This window comes from Beta vulgaris, chromosome 1 (assembly GCF_026745355.1).
Source record: "Beta vulgaris subsp. vulgaris cultivar EL10 chromosome 1, EL10.2, whole genome shotgun sequence".
NCBI lineage: Eukaryota > Viridiplantae > Streptophyta > Magnoliopsida > Caryophyllales > Amaranthaceae > Beta > Beta vulgaris.
In genome coordinates, this window is record NC_079202.1 from 46,345,912 (window position 1) to 46,369,411 (window position 23,500).

The 23,500-nt window shown below is 35.1% G+C and overlaps 3 protein-coding genes across 3 annotated transcripts; 2 read left to right on the top strand and 1 right to left on the bottom strand.

Moving 5' to 3' along the window:
* The first annotated feature begins 339 nt into the window (after positions 1-339).
* LOC104884987 (pathogenesis-related thaumatin-like protein 3.5) lies at positions 340-3,174 on the top strand. The gene is made up of 3 exons (XM_010669698.3): positions 340-536; positions 901-1,573; positions 2,818-3,174. The coding sequence occupies exons 1-3, from the start codon at positions 473-475 to the stop codon at positions 2,963-2,965; spliced, it is 885 nt and encodes a 294-aa protein (XP_010668000.1). The 5' UTR covers positions 340-472; the 3' UTR covers positions 2,966-3,174.
* A 2,740-nt stretch (positions 3,175-5,914) lies between these two features.
* LOC104884986 (probable xyloglucan endotransglucosylase/hydrolase protein 23) lies at positions 5,915-7,303 on the top strand. Its single transcript, XM_010669696.4, has 3 exons — positions 5,915-6,311; positions 6,451-6,644; positions 6,801-7,303. Exons 1-3 carry the CDS (start codon positions 6,036-6,038, stop codon positions 7,189-7,191), a joined length of 861 nt encoding a protein of 286 aa, XP_010667998.1. The 5' UTR covers positions 5,915-6,035; the 3' UTR covers positions 7,192-7,303.
* Positions 7,304-7,674: 371 nt separating this feature from the next.
* Positions 7,675-12,304, bottom strand: LOC104884985 (hypothetical protein). The gene is made up of 8 exons (XM_010669695.4): positions 11,991-12,304; positions 11,654-11,757; positions 11,212-11,352; positions 11,029-11,110; positions 10,556-10,749; positions 10,122-10,233; positions 8,181-8,288; positions 7,675-8,071 (listed from the first exon to the last, which is right to left on the bottom strand). Exons 1-8 carry the CDS (start codon positions 12,156-12,158, stop codon positions 7,931-7,933), a joined length of 1,050 nt encoding a protein of 349 aa, XP_010667997.1. The 5' UTR covers positions 12,159-12,304; the 3' UTR covers positions 7,675-7,930.
* Between the last annotated feature and the right edge of the window lie 11,196 nt (positions 12,305-23,500).

The window sequence follows — 23,500 nt, forward strand, 5'->3', positions numbered from 1 at the left end:
TGATATGTAAAAATATGCTTTACATGCCTCATAAACGGAGGGAGTACTTCTTAATCACCAAGCCTTCCACATCTTCAAAAAATGATGCCTACAATTAGTTTAATCTTTACTTGAACCCAAATTCCATAGGCCACTTCCAAACAACCCCAAGTGCAGGGTTATCCTCCTTAGTGTATCCTCGTTAAGAGATCCCTCGCCTTTTTCACACAACTCTCCCGAAGCAAGAATAGAATCAAAGACAACGTGCATGATAGTTATCGCTAAAGGATCTCCCAAAATTTTATTGCAAAAGCCTTGCCTTTTCAAAATTATCATGTTTCTAATATTGTGATCATGTCTCTCCCCTTCAACTCACGTATTCCCTCTTTAGTCTAATGCTTTAAATCAAACCTTCAATTCACCTCTCTCCCTTAAATACCGACTTCAATCACAATCGTTATTCAGAAAGGGATCGAAGTTCCATCTAAAAACCATGGAAACACAACCAATCTCACTCCTATTACCTTTTTTCTTTATAATCTTCCTTCTTTCTCAAGGTGCGTAGGTTTTTTTTTCTCATGTTCTTATAGTAAATTGTTAGTAACACCATGTATGCATGAAGTGGCGGACAACCTAGGAATTTAGTCTTAGTCTTAGGGTATCAATTATAGATTTTGAGACTGATTGTGGCATTGTTGTATAGACAATTTACACAATTTTTTAATAGCTCAATGGAAATAAAATAGATTAAACTTTTAGATATTTGCGTGTCAACTAGCGTTATCTCTTGCCTCAATGTAGGTCCTTCACTGCATGCATATAATTAATATGTCGATTATAACATCATATCTCCAATTGAGACATTTAATAATCCTAAGAAAAGACATTAATCTAACGTTGTATTAAATTTGTTGAATGTAGGAAGCTGGAGATTATCAGAAGCTGCAAGAGTGTTCACCATCACAAACCATTGCAAAGAGACTATATGGCCCGCCGTTACACCAGGTGAAAGCTTCAACGGAGGAGGCTTTGTCTTAAAGCCAGGCCAATCCATGGTTTTCAACGCTCCAATGACATGGTCAGGCCGAATATGGGGTCGAACAGGGTGCAACTTTGATCAAGATGGCAATGGCCCTTGCCAAACAGGTGCATGCGGCACAACCCTCAAATGCGGAGGTGCCGGTGCGACACCGGCATCTTTAGCGGAGTTCACGCTCGGGAAAACCGACTTCTACGACGTAAGCCTTGTCGACGGGTTTAACATCCCAGTAGCAGTGAAACCTCTTAAAGGGACAGGGAATTGCACAATTGCTGGATGTGATAAAGACCTTAGAAGAAACTGCCCTAAGGAACTATCTGTTAAAACATCTAATCACGGCAAGACGGTTGCATGCCGGAGTGCATGCGACGTTTTCGACACCGATGAGTATTGTTGTAGAGGATTGTATGGTGGTCCGTCGGTTTGTCATCCCACTTATTATTCCAAGTTATTCAAGAGTGCATGCCCTACTGCTTATAGTTATGCTTATGATGATCCTTCTAGCATCTTTACTTGTTCTTCTGCTGATTATGTCATCACTTTCTGCTCTTCCAGGTTCGTACTACTACTATCCTTTTTACTACCATCATATATCAGTTATTCGTATTCCTATTCGTTCTAACACGACCACCTACATCTATATGTTTTCTATGAAAATAGAAGCAATGAAATGGCTACCTAATTTTCTCTCTTCACCTCACTCAAGTTCATTTCCTACCTAATGATAACAACGAGATTAATAATAATTATCAATATTAGTAATTAATAAGTACAACAGCAACAATAATAATCCGTTTGAATAAATGTACTAGTAAATAATAGTATTAATAGTAATAATGAGTTTTAAAATATAAGCATGATCTGATCTGATCTGGATTTATTTTTTCTGATCTGATTAGATTTGAAATAAACAAAAATAAGGTCAACTGAACATAGCCTAAGTCATTTGATAGTTATAATTGTACGTGAATTGTATAGTTGTGTCAAATCTTAATAAATTATCGAAGTACTATGATTTAATAAATTCCTTTTAATTTTAGATTCTAAATGTTTGCTAGTCATTGGCCCAGCAATTTTATGCATGCCCTTCATTTGGATAATTATGAACATACAATTTTTGTAGTCAATTTATATTTGGTGTGAATTTGATATAGAAAGATGTTAGTACTAAATAAGAGGGAATAGTAAGTCATTTACTTAAACATACTTTATAGATATCTTGTAACTTAATTTTCCTAGGGGTGATTGTAATTTAAAAACTTGATTTTCACAAAAAACATAATCATAAAAATCAAGATGAGTCAAAAAAAATTATTGTACGAAATTGACATAATTACGATTGAAAAAAAAAGTGTCATGTGACATGCATTATATTGTCAAAGTTTTTGAACAAAGTAAGATTACAATTAATTTATAATTAGCATCTTGCTCATACAAGTGTGGCTCAATCTATTTTATTGTGAGTAGGTTTTTGGTAAGATGGTCTGACGTTAAGCTTAACGTCAAACCTATTAACCATAATAACTAATTGAACAAAAAATGATAACTATTGACCCAAAAATTATAACTAATGATTACACAATTATAACTTTTATCCTAAACATAATAACTAATCGTGCAAAAAGTATAACTAACTACCAAAAAAATGTAACAATTACCATCTTACATTAAGCTTATCATTAGACTGTCTTTTATAAGGGTTTGTGTTGTATTGTTATCTTTTTGCCTTCTCGGCTACGTTAATTGATTTTTGACTAATCAATTGTATTTTGTGTGGATCTCATGTGTAACATTTATAGGTCTCAACCTGTGTGCGTATATCATGACCACAGACTAATTTGCAACGGATCCACGAGTTTAAAATCATTGCTCAATTCACGGTGGTCTCTTACGGTTGCTATAGCATTGCTAATATATAAACTTTGTGGAGTATATAATATCCTGTAACACTTCACCTTTTGAACTAGACGTAAGTCGCATTTTGTATTTCTTTTGTGAGGAATGGGGTATACATTGTAAAAAAAGACACATTTTCATCAAGCTGTATCAATATAATAATCTCCACTAAAATATTGGAGGTAAACTTTAGTCTCTCATCGACATATACATATGTATATATAATTGTTATAATATATACACACACAATTTCTTATTAAGTTGTTTCAAGCACCTACTTTTACATGCTTTTAGTGGAACTTTGTATATTACAAACAGCTATAGCTCATGATCCCATTAGACCAGAACAGTGAATTCAGCACAACTCGGCTACTCGGCTATCATAATTCACAACTACGAACTACCACTATCATATCCATAGAAAATGTTATTATGCACTTAGTGCTTGTTTGGTTGACATTTTTTAATATGGGAAGTTAGAATTACTAGGAATTGGAATTTTTTGATGTCGTTTGGTTAATAAATTAATGAGAAATAGAAATTCCTAGAAAATTCCACTTCCTACAAAATAGAGGAAATTACTTACCTAGGAGGACCTAAGTAAATGGAAATTCTCATGGGAATTTTCATTTCCCATGAATCACCAAACAACCTTCGGCAAATCTTAGGAAATACAATTACATGGAAAAAATAAACTTCCAAAAAATTTATACTTCCTACATTCAACAAAACAAGCACTAAATCTCAACTCTTAATAATATTATCATATTGAGCAAGTCTCCCGCACATTTGGCCCACACTCCAACTATATTAAAACATAAGTATCTCCTTAATTTATATAAGTAGCCCATAAATAATGGCAAGTTAGCCCAAAAAAGTATAGGTAACCCTAAGAAATTATGACAATCCTATTATATTGATCATTAAACCTTAAGATAATTAATCCCAACAGGGAAACATAATGATAAGTAATAACAATTCCCACTATTCATATATATTTATGTATCTATTTCTCAATTACCTATTAGGTAGACAAATTTTTAAGTAAAGAGCTCAAGTTTTAATATGACAAAAAATAATCAAAAAGTGAAAAACCATAACAAATCCCCTACTACAGTCTACAGTTGGGGATGGTAAAGATAAAACCCCCAACTTTGGAGCCTAGAGGTGGGAGCTCTTATGGCTTACCACTTGATCTCCCACTAGATGATTTCCATGTCCTATGTCCTATCTAAGCAACATTGTCACTAAAAATAAGCAGATGCTCTCCATGTCCTATCTGAGTAACATTGTCACAGAAACTAAGTGCTTTAGTGGTTAGACATTAACCATTAGTAAGTAATTAATGCTTTATTCAACCAATTAAAAGCAAAGTACGGAAAACCTGTTGCAATGATGGTTATATGCATATTAAAATCAACAAACATAAAGTAGTGGAAAAACAAATTAAGGGACTCCGTTCCAAAATATAGTTTCCATTTCCCTTTTTTTATGGTAATTTATGCAAGTAGAATATAAGAGGGATAGTAAAGATTTTTTGTTTATTTAAATAAATGTTGTATGGGAAAAGATGATTTTAGGAGAAAGAATGGAGAATAATTGGTGAAAGAGCATTCATTGTAACATTTTGGTTGAATAAACAAAGGGAAAAAAAACAAAATTCAAGAAGCAAATAAATGATGGGACACGGTTTTTCTAGACAAAATATGAAAAAATGAGGAATTAAATATAGAAATGGAAACTATATTTTGGGACACCCAAAATGAAAATGGAAACTATATTTTGGGACGGAGGGAGTAATTAATAATCAAAGTATAAGGCTTATTTCTTTCTTCAAACTAGGCTATGGGTATTCTGGCCCAAAAGAAACAAAAGATCATTTTAGTTGCTTTTCCCTCTGCAAATTCTATCATGCCAAACATTTATATTTTGAACGAAGTTGTTTGAGGAAGAGGATCCCCTATTCCCTAGCTGTGTTGCATAGCAGAGTAATAAACAGGGTGGCGCAAACAGATAAGGATTGAGTTAAGGTTTAGTTTTTGATAGAATAAAACTATAATTGACATGGTCTTTATTGGACAAGATCTATTTTTCCAAATGATAATAAATATTTCCTCCGTTTTAAAATAAGTGAAACACTTATCTCAAAAAGCCTCTCACATAAAATTAAGAAGTGTTTCACTTATTTCACAGCTGAGAAAGAACTAGATGATAAATAAATATATACATAAATAAAAAGAAAAAAAAAATGTCAAGTCCCTATATTTTATTCGTTTGTCTCTCCTACCATCTCCTTCCTCTTCTATTTGCCCATTGGTTATCGTCCTGCGATTAACCCACAACTTAAATGGTTCCGCCTGCTTTAGCTCATCAACATGGCAACTAATAATAACCCGGCTAGGCCCGCCCAATTAACAAAGCTACTCATGGTCATGATCTCATCTCCACTATCTCATTCTCTCCTATGCTAATTTTTCTTTTTTTAAGGTAACACTAATGACATTGGTTGGTAAAGGTATTAAGGTCCTCTTCTTTTGGACTTATTTTTAGTTCAGTTACTCTCTGCGGTTCAGTACACTTACTCTCTACAGTTCAGTTCAGTTTTTCCCAGTCCAAAAGAACAAGGCCTAAAGATATCACCAATTCATTTGTCGGAACTCGATCGCTTCCTTCAGAAAAGAACCTTTCGCCTCGAATTTACTAGCACTCTAGAACTGTGCGGTAACTTGTTCAGAGGTGCCACAGCTAGGCGGCAACTTTGTTCAGCTCTGCTAAATCAAGACATTTGACTGATGGCCAAAAACAATCTCATTTTCATTCTACAATTTTACAACTTGTAGTAATATTAGTGCCTCATGAAAAGATACCAGCTGTTTCACCTTCATCATTTGAGCCTTCCTAGCTAGAATCCTAATTCCTATCCATAATAGTAGCTTAGTACTAGTAAACTAGTAGTCAACAAATCATTGTCTTTCTACCAACTTCACCAGCCGCCTTGATCATCATTCCTCATATTCTGACACATATATATCCTGCCCCATGCAACCTACGAAATCATCAAAACAAGCATTTTCCATTTGCAAAATATATATCACTTACCAACTACCATCATTTGCTCTCTATGGCTTCGGCTACTTCTACCTTCCTCGTCAATATTCTTGTGGTTGTGTCTTTGACTGCAGCAGCATCTGCTGCCAGTGGTTTCAATCAAAATTTCGACATCACTTGGGGAGATGGTCGTGCCAAGATTCTAAAGAACGGCCAGCTCCTCACCCTTTCCCTTGATAAAACCTCCGGCTCAGGCTTCCAGTCTAAGAACCAATACCTCTTTGGGAAGATTGATATGCAAATCAAGCTTGTTCCAGGGAACTCTGCTGGCACTGTAACTGCCTACTACGTATGTCTCTCTCCACCTTCTAGTCAGCCGTTGAAAATTATAATTAGTACCCTGCTTAAAATATTTAAGTACTATCAGTGTCCTGTTTTCTAATAGCACTATCATGCTGATATTAATTCTTCAATTCTCAAATTAACAGTTATCATCCCAAGGACCTACCCATGATGAGGTAGACTTCGAATTCTTGGGCAACGTCACTGGCCAGCCCTATACTCTCCATACAAACATTTTCACAGAAGGGAAAGGTGGCCGAGAGCAGCAATTCCGTCTCTGGTTCGACCCCACTACTGACTTTCACACCTATTCCGTTCTCTGGAATCCCCAAAGAATCATGTAAGTAACGCATCCATTTAATTCATAAACACACAATCCCTCTGTCCCCTTAGTAGTTTTCACATACCAGGATAACCGAAACAGACATGGGGGCGGATTATATTATAATGATCATGACTGTAATCCTTCTTACCTTGCTATATTGCTTGGTCTCAGATTTTCTGTTGATGGTACACCTATCAGAGAATATAAAAACTTGGAATCCGTTGGAGTCCTTTTCCCAAAGAAGCAGGCAATGAGAATATACTCGAGCCTCTGGGACGCTGAAGACTGGGCAACGCAAGGTGGGCGGATCAAGACAGACTGGAACAAGGCTCCATTTATGGCTTCTTACAGAAACTTCAATGCAAATGCTTGTGTTTGGTCCAATGGTAAATCATCATGCCGTGGGTCTGGCTCAATCTCTGCCTGGATGAACCAACAGCTTGATAACACAAACCAGCAAAGGCTGCGATGGGTGCAGAAGAACTTCATGATATACAACTACTGCACTGATACACAAAGGTTCCCTCAGGGTCTTCCTAAGGAATGCAAAGTAAACAATTAAAAAACTAAACTTTGTACAATACTTTTTTTTGCTAGTGCATTTTTTTCTATATTTATTCATGTTTGTACAAAAGTTTTCACATAATAGATAAGTTTGTATTCATAGTGGTAAATTGGTAAATGTAAAAATACGTTTGTATTTGTGCAGCAAAGTATCTCATATTTCACAACTTCAAAATTTATGAAGTTAAAAAATGTAATTTGCAGGTCTGGGGGTAAAATTCCACCTTTCAAGCAAAGAAAAAAAAAAGGAAAGGGAGGGAAAAAAATTTCGAGGACTTACTGCCTTTGTTGAAGAATTGGAGCATGTCATCAAGAATGAAAGGCTTGATCTGCTGTAAATACATGTTTCTCACAGAATATTGGACACACTGCACGCTAACAGGCTTATACTATATACAATCCAAAATAAATCAGTAGAGAATCCACCAGTACAATAAGCTAGATAATGCAGAACGAAATTCTTTCTAATTGAAACTCTGAATCAACAGAATCAAGTACCGAGAATTGTGAATTTATGCTGATGGTATTAAGTATACAAGCAGAAGGAATGATACAACCATGTACAAGAAAATGAAAATCCTAAATGACAGCACCCAAAAAATTTCACGGATAGCAGTCAGATAATTTATGTATCATATACAATACATGGATACCATTAAAGATACTAACGCGGGACTTTTAATGAATTTTGAGCATGACACCTCGGACAGACAGACAATCAAAGGAGATCCAAAAGCTTAATTCGGTTTTGTAGCAGAGATCATGACGAAGAGCCCATTCCTTGTGCATCTAAAATCCACTAGACCACAGGTTGTGCAGAGATCTTCAAGCTCACGTTCAGATAGAAAAATCCGTGATCCTGAAATTTGCTGCAGGTACTACAATAGTACAACATGTGTCAAAAATAATGAGATCCGACCAATACCAGTCAAGTCCACTACAGAAAATTGGTAGCTGAACGAATTAAGTTCTAAGTTAATCATTTACCTCACGAAAATTACTTCTAAATGGCACAAGTGTGAAAGGGCCATCTCCTATGGTAGTTGTGGCAACAAATACACCCCCAGGTCTTAATATGCGACTTATTTCAGCACCCTGTACGTTCATTAAGATCACAACAGCAGTATTTCGAGTATAAGTCAAGGCATTGAGATTACTTATCTATAAAACTAACATTAAGTAACATTAAGCAACAAGTAAAACCCTTCAAAAAAAAAAGGCAACAACTAAGATATAGAATATCCATTAATGCATAGTACAATATAAACAAATACAAGGAAACAGAAGCTCATTAATGAAGATGGTGATATTGCTCTACACATATCACATTTATTTGTTACATAAAAAAAATAAAACAGTACATATATGACTACATATATACATATACATATATATTATACACATATGTATATATACATAATACATATATGTACATATATGTAGATCAGTAGATATTTGTAGATATGTAGATCAGTAGATATATGTACATAAATACATACATACATGCATACATACATATACATACATGCATACATGCATACATACATATATATATATACATATATATATATATATATATATATATATATATATATATATATATATATATATATACATATATATATATATATATACATATATATATTATATATATATATATATATGTATAACATATACTCCCTCCGTCTTTTTTTATTTGCTACATTTTGCCATTTAGGGGTGTTTCAATTTATTTGCTACATTTGCAAATATTTCCATATATAGTACATAGGTCCCACATTTATTTACAAATTTGCCATCACTCCCTTCTTGATTTTGTAAATGTTTCCATATATAATACATAGGTCCCACAATTTACCTATTTGTTTTTTTATTAATTCCATTTATGTCAATGGTCCCCACTCCCTCCTTGGTCTTTGTGAAAAAGTGCTTGTAGCAAATAAAAAAAGACGGAGGGAGTATATGTATATACATATATGTTATATGTATAACATATATATGTATATACATATATGTTATATGTATAACATATATATGTATACATATATACATATGTATATATATGTATATATATATATACATATGTATATACATATATATATATATGTATATATATACACATATGTATATACATATATATATATATACACATATGTATATGTATATATATATATACATATGTATATGTATATGTATATATACATATGTATATGTATATGTATATAAACATATGTATATGTATATACATATATACATATATACATATATACATATATACATATATATATATATATATATATATATATATATATATATTAATTGCAAAATTATCTTCCGAACTTGATATTTGAAATTGGGACAATTTGATGAACCACACTTTCTCATAGAAGAAAATAACGCAACATATAAAGGAAGAAATTGAATGACTCAAATGCCTCTTTCTTCTTCATACAGCTTGCTGACCGTTTGTGATGGTGAAAGATATAAGCAACACTGTAACACAAAGGGGGAGTTTTAAATGAATTTAAACCCCTTTCACAGCATATTCCTCCAACAAGTATCCAAGCACCAAGAAAGATCAAACATGGCATATAGGCACTGGAATTTGCAGAGCCAAAGAGGCAAAGCGTAATTATTATAGGTAAATATACAGAATTTAGCCTTACAAAATACAATGACAATAAAAAAGAGAATCTTGACAATCTTTCTGTTCAGCACAAACACCCATCCATGACAAAGTTCAAACTGCAGAGATTATCTAATGCTTCAATGTTCTTGCTGCTGTTACGCAATGTCCTATATTCATCAGCACTAAACACACTAATGAACTAAGTTCGATTACCCTAAACCAATATCAATTTAGAGTATGTGGCACTTAAAACTGAAAAGCTGGATAACAATCATCAGTAAATAACAAGTTGTGCTTACAGCATTGGATGGTGAAGGCCAGCAATGTAAAGCAGCACCAGCATGCACGGCATCAATGGAGCCAGAAACAAATGGTAGTCTAGAGATATCAGCTCTTACCAAAATCAATTTCCTGTTGAAAAAGAGAATTACGAACCAGAACTTGTCAAAATAGGTCATCAAATGAATCCGTTATCAGCAAAAAAACACTTGAGTTCCAACAGTGTCACAAAATTCGCTGGGGGTGAGTGGGTGACTGCAAATTGTGAATTGGTATGGGAGAACTAATTCGCAATTCACAGTCGCCTCTAAAGGGGGCTCTACCGTAAAATCAGAACTCTATGCAGAGACTCCGTTCCTGATTTCGTCCAAGTTCCGAAGCGATCTGGGAATTATGTGACACTGTTTTTAATTGATCTCAAAGATATGAGCTATAATAACATTGGGATTCCTACTCTTTGGGGAAACCTGGGTCCTCTTTAACAAATTCATAACACTGCTGCAACATTGCTTCTGAATAGTCAAGAGCAACAACACGAGAAAACAGTCCACTCTTGGCAAATAGCCTTGAGAACAGTCCACTCCCACAGCTAGCATCTACAATGTTTCCACCTAAAACAGGTTTGAAGTATTCTTTCGCCATTTCAAACTGCAACCAAGAACAATATATTGAATTATAAATAAGGCATTCAACACACATCAGCAAAGGCCAAAGAGTATCACATGAAACTTTCTAATAATGATAGGAAAAAATAGGGACACAAAAAAGATGACATGATAGTATTTGCCCATATCAAAAACTTGCAAAAGCTAAAACAAGATCAAAGAAAGACAAGAGATCCTAAGTATGTAACAGGTTGTTTGAAAGCCAAAAATTCCAGCTACTATAATTTCTGGGACTAAAAAGCTGAAAAACTGACAAGATTACCTCTTTATCAGCACCTGGGTAACCACCAAGCCCAAAGTTTTGACGCCAGCCTCGCTCATACAGATACGACATGAACGGAGTACTGTATAAAGAAACAATCCATTCATATTAAACCTTGAGCTTAGATAAACTCATAAACAGCAAAGTTGTAAGCAATAAAGACAATTTGAATATTAGCAGCACCTGAAAAACTCTGTTACTAGCGGCATGGATTCAACATAATCCTTGGCCCCGCTTGAAGTAGTAAGGTCAAAAATGAATTTGTTCTCATAGTACGTCTTCTTAGAGGTTTGGCTTTGTAGGGTAGTGCCACTGACAGTCTCTCTGCAATATGTTCAACTCATCTAAGCAAATCATGTTAATTGTTAAATTCCTAAGATACCATGAATTTGTTCAACAAACAAAGATACAAAATGCTAGGGCAGAGGTAGGGTTTCACTGCTATTACAGTTTACAGTCGATTAGAGTTATGGTAAGTATATTATATTAGCGTCCTAGACTAATAATGAAATGACTAACGAGTATAGTTTCATTATGATATTAAACTACACTCGTTTCCTTAGTAGTGTAGGACGCTAATATAATATACTTACCATAACTCTAATACAGTCTGGAAATAACTTACATTGATAAAGTTGAATCACCACTCCATGTTAAAGGTTCATAACAAATTGGGCAACCTAAAATGCTTTTGTTAGTATCACTGTTCTTGTCGGTTGTAACAGATTCCTGAAAAGTGAATTTACAAATTAGGAAGGCATGATTTTAACTTTTAAGGAAGCAGGAAGGTGATCATAATTCACAAGTCCCATAAAGGCAAGATTTATCCTATGTAAAAATATGACAACAAAGAACAACAGGGTGTAAACTGTAAACTGTAAACTGTAATGATATCAATTGACAAAATTGAGCAGAAAACAAAATGAGTATGAGAAAAAAAAAAAAAAAAAAGAGAAGCAAACCGGCGTCGTTTCGATGACAGCAATTGAAGAAACTCGGAGTCTAAGCTTGGGCAGAGAAAAATGGAGTGTTGGAGTTGAAATAAAAAAGAGGGTTTTGAGAGGATTATGACGGTAACTATAATTCCCATTGCTCAGAACAGGAATTAAGGTGCTTGTTATGCTTGACATTTTTTCTTCTGCTTCTGGAAATGAAAAATCAATTTCAGAAAAAGTAGCGAATACTGAGACTGTTATTGTGTTTGATTTTCAATTTTCATCTCATAATTTTGACTTTTGACGTGTATAGATTTGTACCTGTAGCACAAAACACAACGAGGGGTTTCCATTTTTCTAGTTCAATTTTCTGAATTTATATATTTGAGACTTGAGTGGAGAAAAATCTCTATTATACTTCCTCCGTTTCTAAATAAGTGCAACATTTGCATAGTGTTTACTATTCACAGTTTAAACTTTAATTAGCTTTGGTGATTTACATTTTAGGAAAAACATAGTCATGTGGATCTTGTTAGATTCGTCTGAATGTGAATTTTTTAATATCAACTTTTTATAATTTTTAGTTATTGATAATTGAAGATATTAATGGTTAAAATAATGCATTGGCAAACGTGAAAACAAGAAGTGTTGCACTTATTTAGAAACAGAGGAAGTATAAGGGATGGGTGAGCAAGATGTCCTCTTTTGAAATGTCTATTTTGCCCCCTTCCCTTTCTAAATTACAAGGAATATCAAAATCATGATCGGCACTCAAAAAAAAAAACTACCGAAAATTAATTTACAACACTCACTCACAAATAGTTTAAAAGGAGAAACTTTACAATCACTCATACAGTCGAGAAAATCACGTTATAAAAATCACGCAAATTACTCAAATAATCAGAAAACTTTATTAAAACTTAAAATTAGCATACAGACTAAAACTAATAACCTAGAACGTCAATACATACAAAAACATTTACAAAAATTTACTTACAAATCACTATTCTCAAGAACCATTCACAATTAATGGTGGGTCATGATAAAAAAAATAGAGGTGTATTTGTAGTCAAATTGAAATTTAGAAGTTAGACAAGGAAAAAAATTATTTACTTTTTTTATAGTGTTCCCTATATATAATGAAACTTTTACATATATTTGGACCTATCTTTTTGTATTATATAATAGCGATTAATTATCAAGGTAAAAAGGTTTATGTAAAATATCATTCAAGAATTGAAATGTAAAATATCTCTGTTATATAATAAGGGAGTGGGAGCTACGGTGTCCCTGAATGAAGAGACTATGTTACCCTCTTCCCATTCTAAATTAAAAATTCACTTACAAATCAAAGGGGGCTTCAAACAAAAATACAAAATATATAATATAACAATCACTCACAAGTCAACTAAAAAAATTGCATAATTTACGTTATGCAAATCACTAAAATGAGAAAACTTTATAAAAACATAAAAATTCACTTAAAAACTACTTTTTTATGAAAAAATTGACTTGAAATCAAAGTGTCCACTTTCTTTACGAAGTACCGTACTTAATTCAAAAATCAACTAAAAAATTATAATATTAGAAATCATAAATAAATTCAATAAAATTTCTATTTTGTTCATAGAATTTAACTTTGAAAAGTAAAAACAAAAAGATTGGTGAGAGACTTAACTCTTAAGTGATAGAAACTAAAGCAATCAAATTTTGCAACTAAAGACAATTACTTCATATGTCTAATATTTAAATTTTGACTCTTATGCCGAAGAAAATCAAGTTTCTGTTTTGAAAAAAATTCAAGCACGCATCGTGTGCAAAAAAATTCTAGTAAATATTTAGGGTATGTTCTCTTTGATATGAAACAATTTAAACTGAATTAAACTGAATTGAACTGAAATGAATTAAACTACAACTTATAGAAATGATAATTGGAGTTGAACTGAACTGAATTAAACTAATTGCAACTGAATTGAATTGAATTGAACTGAACTGAAAATAAACCGGGAAAAACAAGTTATAATTAAGTCTTAGGTCTTGTTTACTTCAGCTAATTCTTATTGAATTGAACTTATTATTATTACTTAATTTACTTTTGTTGAATTTTTTAAATTCTTTTTGTTAAATTGAACTTATTTTTGTTGAATAGAACTTATTTTTACAGACTCTGTATTGTTTTTTCTTTTATAATATACTGATTTTTGCTGAACTGGACTTATAACCAAACTTATCTTTTACAGAAATTTATTTTTGCTAAATGTGGTTACTTAGGCTTTGTTCACTTCAGCTAATGCTTATTGAACTGAACTTATTATTTTTACTTAGTTTACTTTTTGCTGAATTAAACTTGTTTTTAATTGAATTTGAACTTGTTTTTGTTGGATTGAAGTTATTTTTACTATCTCTATTGTTTTTCTTATATAATATACTGATTTTTGTTTAACTGACTTATCTTTTTTTTTTATCGTTAAGGCTTAGTTTCTCATTAATAAAGGAGGGGTACAGCTCATCAGGGCCATTCAGGTCCACACCTTACAATCAGACATTACAATCAAAGAAAGCAAAATCAGAACAACGCAGCTAAACATTTGGTTGCTTCCAAACTACAAATTCTGAATTGCAAAAAAACCCCTAATTTGCTATTAGATCAACAACTGGGTGAGAGTTTTGACCTTTATACGAAGTTGAGAGATTGGGGCCCCTGCTTCAAGCGGATCTGATGAAGTTCAAGATCAGGGTCAAATTTAGGGGGCCACCAGTGGAGGTAGAGAACCATTGTACTGCCATCTACGATCTTGATTAGATTTCAATTGGATGATTTTTATATTGTTCACAATTGATAGATATTTGAGTTGCTCTGTGAATTGCTAGCACCTGCTGAGTTGAGATCCATTGGGGGAATTGGTCCTGAAAAGAGACAGAAAATCTCGTTGTTCTCATTAAGAAGAGTTCCTCCAATTACTGACCTCTTTTGGGAGGGGATCAATGAAACTTCAACCTGCTAAGAAGCTTGGGAATATTCGTGGCGTCCTTGATGAGAGATAATCTGCAAGAATTTTTTGGATGGGGACCCTTCCATTAAAGATACCTTGTGTTTCTCATTACTTCCTCGGGAGAGTATGGAAGGCTTCCTTCCACCCTTTGATCCACCAGCACAAACGGAGAAGGACCATCATTTCAACCTCTTGAATCGAGCTTGCTGAGTTGCTGAAGATTCTGGCATTTATTTCCTTCCAAAGTGACCAGAGAATCACTTGGAATGATGCTAGCCAAACTTTCCTAAAAAAATTTGTTTTTGCTTGGGTAGTTCCATTGAGCGAAGGCCATCTCAATAGTTTTCGGTCATACCCATGAGATATTCCAAAGGTCACAACACCAATTCCAGATGGATTGAGCAAAGGGACAATGAAGAAATAGATGAGTAACATCTTCCGGCTTTTCAAGGCAGAGGGAGCAGTAGACATCAGAGATTGGTATGATATTGTGAGTTGCAAGTTTCTTTTTTGTGTTGATTTTCTCTAATAATACTAACCATGAGAAAACCTCTATTCGAAAGGGGACTAAGCCTTTCCATAACTTTAGAGAGACATCTTTGAGCAAAGACTCCGATTTCTTTGATAGCTTCAGATAGAAGGATTTCATAGTGAAGGATTCGGAGTTATTTGGGAGCCATATCCACAAGTCTTTTTTGTCTTTAACAAGGATAGCTTGTTGTAAAAGGAGTCTTGGGCGGAAGGGGCATTCTTATGGGATTCTCCATTCCCATTTGGAATTTACCCATACCCCATGGAAGCCACAGAGGCAAGGGGAAAGACCACAATACGAAATAGCCTATGGAAACTGAGTTTAATGGTTCCCTCAAGGAGCCATATATCATGCCAGAAAAGAGAGTCTTCCTTATTCCCTAATTTTTTCTTTGAACCGGACTCCAAAAGCTCTCGGCACCATGGTGATTTTATATGTGGTTGCAGATACTTTTCCATTGACCCTTTTTTGGCAAGAGATTTAAAACTGTCATTCTAAAGGAGGTGGGATAATGATACTTTGCCTGAATAGTTTGCCTCCATAGAGATTTAGGTTCTTGTAAAAATATCCAAACCCACTTGAACAATAACCCGAGGTTTTGGAGAAATAAGTTACAAACATTTTAACCAACCATTATTTTTGGAAGTTGAATAACTCCCCATTGTATAAGGATAAGGGCCCTTTTGTCCATCCCTCCATTCTAGAGGAAAAGGCGTTGAATGAATATTATTTTTTGAATAACCCCTTGGGGTATAGGGTAGAGAGACATGTAATAGATAGGAAGGTTCGAGAGAGATACATGCCTTGATCAAGGTGAGTCTACCGCCTATAGATAACAGTTTACTCTTCCAGCCTGCAAGTTTTTTGTTCATCTTTTCAATCAAGATATCCCAGGATGCCAATCTAGAAAGGTTTCCTCCAATAAGGAGACCAAGGTAGGTGAGGGAAAAGCTTCCTACCTTGCAGCCAAGATGTCGGGCAAGGACTCCCAGTCTGCTTTCTTCCACATTAACTCCTAGTATCACCGTTTTGTGAAAATTGATCTGAAGGCCCGAAGCCAATTGAAATAAAATTAGAACCTTTCTTATGTTGTGAAGAGATTGAGGGTCAGGGGAAGAAAATTAGACCGTGTCATCTGCAAATTGCAGGTGAGAAAGAATTATTGGTCCATTTTTGCACACTTCAATCCCATACCACAAGTTCAAATTTGTTTCTTTTTCTATCAAGAGATTCAGTATGTCCACCACTAAGACAAACAGAAAAGGCGAAAGTGAGTCTCCTTGGCGGAGGCCCCTTTCTAGCTTGAAAGGTTTTGTGGGAGAGCCATTAGGAAGAATAGAGACTGTCGTCGAGGATACACAAGAGGAAATCCAAACTAACCATTGGGGGGAAAGCCCATTTGCTCCAAGGTCTAATACAAGAAAGAACAAGAGATGCAATCAAAAGCCTTGTGAAAGTCCAGCTTTAGAAGGACCGCCGGAAGTTTGAAGCTTTTACAAGACTCCAATAATTCATCTGCAATCAAAACACTATCTAGTATATTTCTTCCTTCAATAAAGGAAGATTGATGAGGCTCAACCAAGTGATTCATCACTCTTTTGAGCCTATGAGTCAAAATCTTGGCAATGATCTTATAGATACAGCCAACCATGCTAATTGGCATGTAATCTTTAAAGCCCCTAGGATTTTCAGACTTTGCTATTAGCGCAATAAGCAACATTGCTTCCTTTAGGGAGATTCCCCATCAACCATAATTCCTGTATGATGGAGTAAACATCAACTTTTATAATCTCCCAAGATGATTTGATGAATCTGAAATTGAAGTCGTCCGACCTTGGTGATTTCGAGGGATTGCAAGATGCCACTGCATTATTTATCTCCAGATTGGAAACTTGTTTAGTAAGGTAATTTGCCTGTTGTTCAGAGAGTTTCGTGAAATCTAATCCATGGAAAGTCGGTCTGTGAAAGGATTCTTCCTTGAAAAAATTCGAGTAATACTCTATCGTTGCCCTTCTGATTTCATCTGGATTCACTACTTGTTGATCCTCCAATTTCTAGAGAAGAAATATTATTTCTGTTTCTTCGAATGGATGCAGAAGTATGAAAAAATTTGGTGTTCTTGTCACCATGTTCGAGACATTGAACACGAGAATTCTGAGCTCAAAAAATCTCCTTCTTCTTGAGCCAACTCCAAAGTTCCAATTGTACAACATACCTTTTCTTCGCTTCTTCTGCATTCAGGGATCGAGAGTTTGCTAAATCTTCCCATTCCTGAATTTCTGATTCAAGGGTCAAAATCTTTGAGTCAATGTTACCAAAGCTATGAACATTCAACATTTTTAGATCAGTTTTCATGCTCTTCAATTTCCCCATAAAAGACATCCTTCCCAACTTACTCCAAGTGCTTTTAATGGTTTCCATACATCCCAGATGCGAGAGCCATGTATCTTAAAAACAAAAGGGCCTAAGCCCCCAATCAATATTCATGGATCTAATTATGAGAGGGCAGTGATCAAATATACTTCTTTTGAGAATTGAAGTATTTATCGAGGGGAATTTAGTTATCCATTCCGCTTGTACGAAGGTTATATCAAGCTTGCTCATCAAGGTTCCACGAAACCAAGTGAACCATCCTTCAGATGGGGTGATTTCAATTAGATGTAAATCAGCGATAAAGTCCTTAAAAAGCGATGAATTTGTGGGATCAATGGCTTGGCTGCCATGATCTTTTTCATATACAATTTCATTGAAATCCCCAGCTATTAAGCAAGGGTACTGTGAGTTAGAGAAGTATTCAACAATTTCTCTCCAGGTTCCTGAGAACTCTACGCTTAATCCGGGCTCCCACTCCTCTAATTTTCCACGAAAGAATCATCGACATATGCTTACTGAGAGAATTGGGTTCATCACTGACCGAAAGAGTCCAGGGTCTGACGTGTTAATATACCTCTGATTTTGCCATGTAAATCAGATTAGGGCCTATTGAATTTCCTTCCCATTTTAAGGCCCAGTTCAATGAGTTCAGAGGCAATTGCATCATAAGACCTTTCAAGGGGGCTAGAAGGAGGGTTAGGTGGGGGAGTGGTTTCAATGGAAGGTGATGGAAAGCGGTGTTTTTTTTTTCTCTTCTGAAATTTTTTGAGTCTTTTATTCTCATGATGGACTTTAAACGGGGAGGGGATGAATTTTTCAAACCCTGGTGGTACTGATGGACCTGAAATAGAGGAGGAGGAAGATTGATTTTTGGAGCTGGGCTTTTTATAAAGTGGGATGAAGGAGTTGGATATGTTAATGGTTGGATTCTTATAATAAAGTTCTGAAATGACTCATTCGAGTTTCTCGAAGGGATAAGATTTAGTCGAACTTTTCTATTAGGCTTAAAAGGGATAGAAGATTTGGCGGCGATGAGACAATTTTTAAGTTGTCTAGGGTTGGGAGGTTGGGCTCAAATTGTATGGATGGCCCATGAGAGGAAAAATTGACTGTTGGTGGGGAGTTAAGAGGGGTTTTAGAAAAAGGAGGGGTATTTTGGCGGCTTTTGGCATTTCGATGGGGAGATGGCTTAGCTGTTTTTTTTTGTGTTTCCAAGATGATGTTATCAAGAGAATTTATGGTGTCACTAGCGCCCAGGTTTATTGTATTTCCAGCCAATTCATTTTCAGATGATGAGAAAAGATTGACTATCGGACTTCCCACTGGTTGTTCATCTTCATCAGAGAAAGAGGAGCTATCTGATGAATCTTTATTCCAATTATTGCCCTTCACATGGTTATCGTTATCTAATGGAATGGTTGGTTTATGACTTCCATATGATATGCATTTTTCAGTGACAAAAATCTTGAATTTTCTTTCCTCCAAAGCAAAGATGAGGTGGATTATTTATTTGGAAAAAACAGTCTATATATTGCATAGTCCATTCTCGAGTACTCCACATAAAATATTATATCATATATTTTTCTATTCTAGAGAAATTTTCATAGCTCCATGCAGATAGTGGGACACCATAGATGGTAATCCATGGCTGCCTCCATTGAGCCGCACAATCCCCATTAACATTTTGGATATCTCTAAACCATCTAAGGAGCCACTGATTTCCAATCATCGCTTCTGATTCTATTGAATTAAACGTAACATACCTCCAAGGGGCTTGATCCTTACGCCTTGATCAAGAATGTGATCATGAATGACCTCTGATGTAGAAGAGGAGCTAGCAATCCCAATGACTTTAACTGAACTTATTATATATTAAATTTATCTTCACGGAACATGACCTTAGTAGGCTTTTTCACTTACTCTCTAATGTCAAATGTGTGTCTATCAAATAAAGAAATTGATGGATTCTAGGCTGAGTGACAATTAAGATAACTTCTTCGTAATTGTGTGTGCTTTTAATATTTAAGGTATAATTGTAGCTAGGGCCGGTGAAATATTCAGCTTCCGACTTATAATTAAAAAAATAAAAAGTAAAAGAGCTTGTTTAATTAACAACACCCTTACTCAAAAAAAAAAGTTTATCTCTCTTTCTTCTCCATATATCATGTAAGCAAATTAAATCATTTTCACTTTCATTTCTTAAACACAAACAAACATAAAGAAGTTCGTCACAATCTTTCATCCTTTTGTTAAGATTGACTACAGTAAATCCTAAGTCATCAATAAGAACACCAGTGTTGTTGTCAACCCACTTGCAACCAAAAAGAGGAACGGAGAAACCATTATAATGCAGCTCACATATCTCTTCAATGACACCATAATAACGCATTTTATAATAAACGGGATGCTTATCTTTAACACTAGCAAAATGCAAAGCTTCGGCTTCCAAAGTTACTCCACTATTCTGCATGGTGCTATGTTCATCTTGGTCTCTTGTGTAAAATGTACAACCATTAATGGCAAATCCAGAGTATAAAGAGGCATTGAAATTCGGTCCATAGGCTAAACTCTTAAGTCGATCAGAAATGTCTTTTTTTGAATTTTTGAGTTCTTCCATTACTTGTTTCTTGAACCAAGCACTGAATGAATTCTTATGTTCATTTGCTAGAGACTTTCATGGGCCTTTCGATTTTTTGTCTCAAGTAAGTCATGTGTTGCTTAACATAAGGTGCAACTTCTTCCACATTATGCAGAACATAGGTGTGTGCCGAAATCCACTTGTCATAAGATAAGTCAACTTGTTTATGACCAATGGTGCCCTTTCCGTCCATTCTGTCACTATGACGAGATGTGGGAAGCCCTATCATCTTCACACTCCTAGGTACTCACTACAAAATGCCATAACATCCTCATATAGGGCTCGTTCAGCTATACAACCTTCGGGCCGCCTATGATTCTTCACATAACCCTTATATGTTTTCATTTGTCTCTCGAAAGGGTATTGATTTCTTAAATACACCGGCCCACAAAATCTAACCTCTCTCACTAAATGTACGGTCAGATGAATCATGACATCAAAAAATGATGGAGGGAAGTACATTTCCAATTGGCACAAAATCACAACAATTTGACTTTCTAAATCATCCAAGTCTTTAGGATCAATGACTTTGCTGTAGATTGCATTAAAAAAAGAACATAACCTAGCTATGACAACTCGAACATTTTTAGGCAGAATACCACGAATTGCCACTGGTAACAATTGTTGCATTAAAACATGGCAATCATGAGATTTTAGGCCCATAAGTTTCAAGTTTTGCATAGAAACAAGACTACTGAAGTTTGAAGAGTAACCCTGAGCACTTTCACTCCAGCCAAACACTCACAAAACTGAATTTTCTCCTTTCTTGACAGTGTATAAGCAGCTGGGGGTAAAAAATTTCTAGATCCTTTCAAAATGGGATGAAGTTCAGTTCTAATATTCATTTCCTTCAAGTCATCTCTAGCATTAGGGCGTCCTTTGTCTTTCCAGGGATATTCAGTAAGGTACCAATAAGACTATCACATACATTCTTTTCGATATGCATTATATCTAAAGAATGTCTAACAAACAAGAGTCTCCAATAAGGCAAGCTCCACAAATTAGAACACTTCTTATAGCCCTGTGTTGGCAGTTCTTTTTTGTTTCCTTTCCCAAATGTGATCTGCATATCTTTTATCTTTGCAAACACATCTTCACTCGTTGACACCTTTGGACGTCTTTCAAACATTTGTTTCCCATCAAATGCCTTCTTTCTCCATCGATAAATATGATCAAATGGCAAAAATGGACGATGTCCAAAAAAACATTCTTTTTTTGATGCTTTTAGTCGTATTCCCTTGAAACCATCCTCGCATAGGGACAAGGTGCCTTCCCTTTCACGGTATACCCCGAAAGATTTCCATATGCTGGATAATCTTGAATAGTGCAGAATAACATTGCCCTCAAATTGAACTTTTCCTGGCGATGTGCATCAAAAACCTCAACACCTCTCTCCCACAGAATCTTCAAATCATCAATAAGAGGTTGCAAGTAAATGTCAATGTCATTTCCAGGCTGTTTTGGTCCAGAAATTAGCAATGATAACATCATGTACTTTTTTTTCATGCACAAGGAAGGAGACAAGTTATAAGTAACCAAAATAACTGGCCAAGTACTATATGTGCTACTAAGGGAGCCGAATGGGTTCATACCATCTGTAGATAGTGCAAGGCGTAGGTTACGTTCATCTTTCTTAAAATCAGGAAACGTTTCATCAATAAACCTCCACTGCGGGGAATCAGCTGGGTGTCTCATTAACCCATCCTTCGTACGACCATTATGATGCCATGTTAACTTCTCTGCATCCCCTGGATTTGAAAACATACGTCGAAACCTTGGTATTATTGGGAAATACCATAAAACCTTAGCCGGTATTCCTACCTTTTTCTTATATCGTGATGTATTGCACACGGGACAATCGTCTAATGATTCATACTCATTACGATATAGAATGCAATCATTAGGGCAAGCATGGATCTTCTCGTAGCGCAATCCCATAGTAGATAATATCTTTTTTGCCTCATAAGTACAACCTGGAAGAACATTATCCTCTGGAAGCATGTCTTTCACCGCTTCAAGTAACAGAGTAAAACTTGCATCACTCCAACCACCACCTACTTTCAAGTTATACAACTTGAGTACAGATGATAATCTTGTGTACTTGGTGCAACCGTTGTACAAAGGCTTCTCAGAATCACTTAACAAGGTCTCAAACATAGCAGGATTACCATCAAAATTTTCCTCAACAACATGTATCATGTCCTCCAACCTATCACCTCATTACTATCATAACCTTCACTAACATCATCCATAAATAGAGTTTTTTCCTTAGCTTCACCATGAAAAATCCAACGGGTGTATGTTCTATCAAAGGCCCATTTACTCAAATGATTTAGTATCTCATCAACTCTCTTATGCAACAAATTATGGCACATAAAACAAGGACAAGGAAATCTATCATTTCCTCCACCATTCTTCACAGCAAAATTTATAAATTCCTTCACTCCAGCAATATACATCGGGTCACCGGGTTTTGTCGTGGTAATCCAACTACGATCCATTTCTACATATCACATGTGCAGATAAACATGTATTTACATGATTACGAAATAAGAAGTTGCACTCAACAATCCATATCTTTAGTCTTTCTCATCCAAAAAAAAACACGTGCTAGAAAGCAATATAAAACACAGTTCAATATAATAATAACCTAAACTTTAAACAAGATATCCTCTTCTCAGTTTGGTTATTCTGTAATTTTAACTTATCAATACTCCTTCGTGAATTCCTAACGACAGAAAGGAGACTGCAAGGTGACCTAGGAGTTGTGACTGGTTGTTCAAGGGACTCCAGTACTTGACCAATGTATCTTTACTTAATAACAGACAAATCATAGGATTATTATTACTGATGTGAACTTATTGTAATAATAGTGAAATTACCAATGTATCACTGCCGCCTTTGTAAATCTGGTGCTCTTCCTGTTAATGTTATAAGCTCTCACAGCAGTCTCCCCTACCACAACTCGTAATTGTTTTATTGAAACGGCGAAGAGTAGACA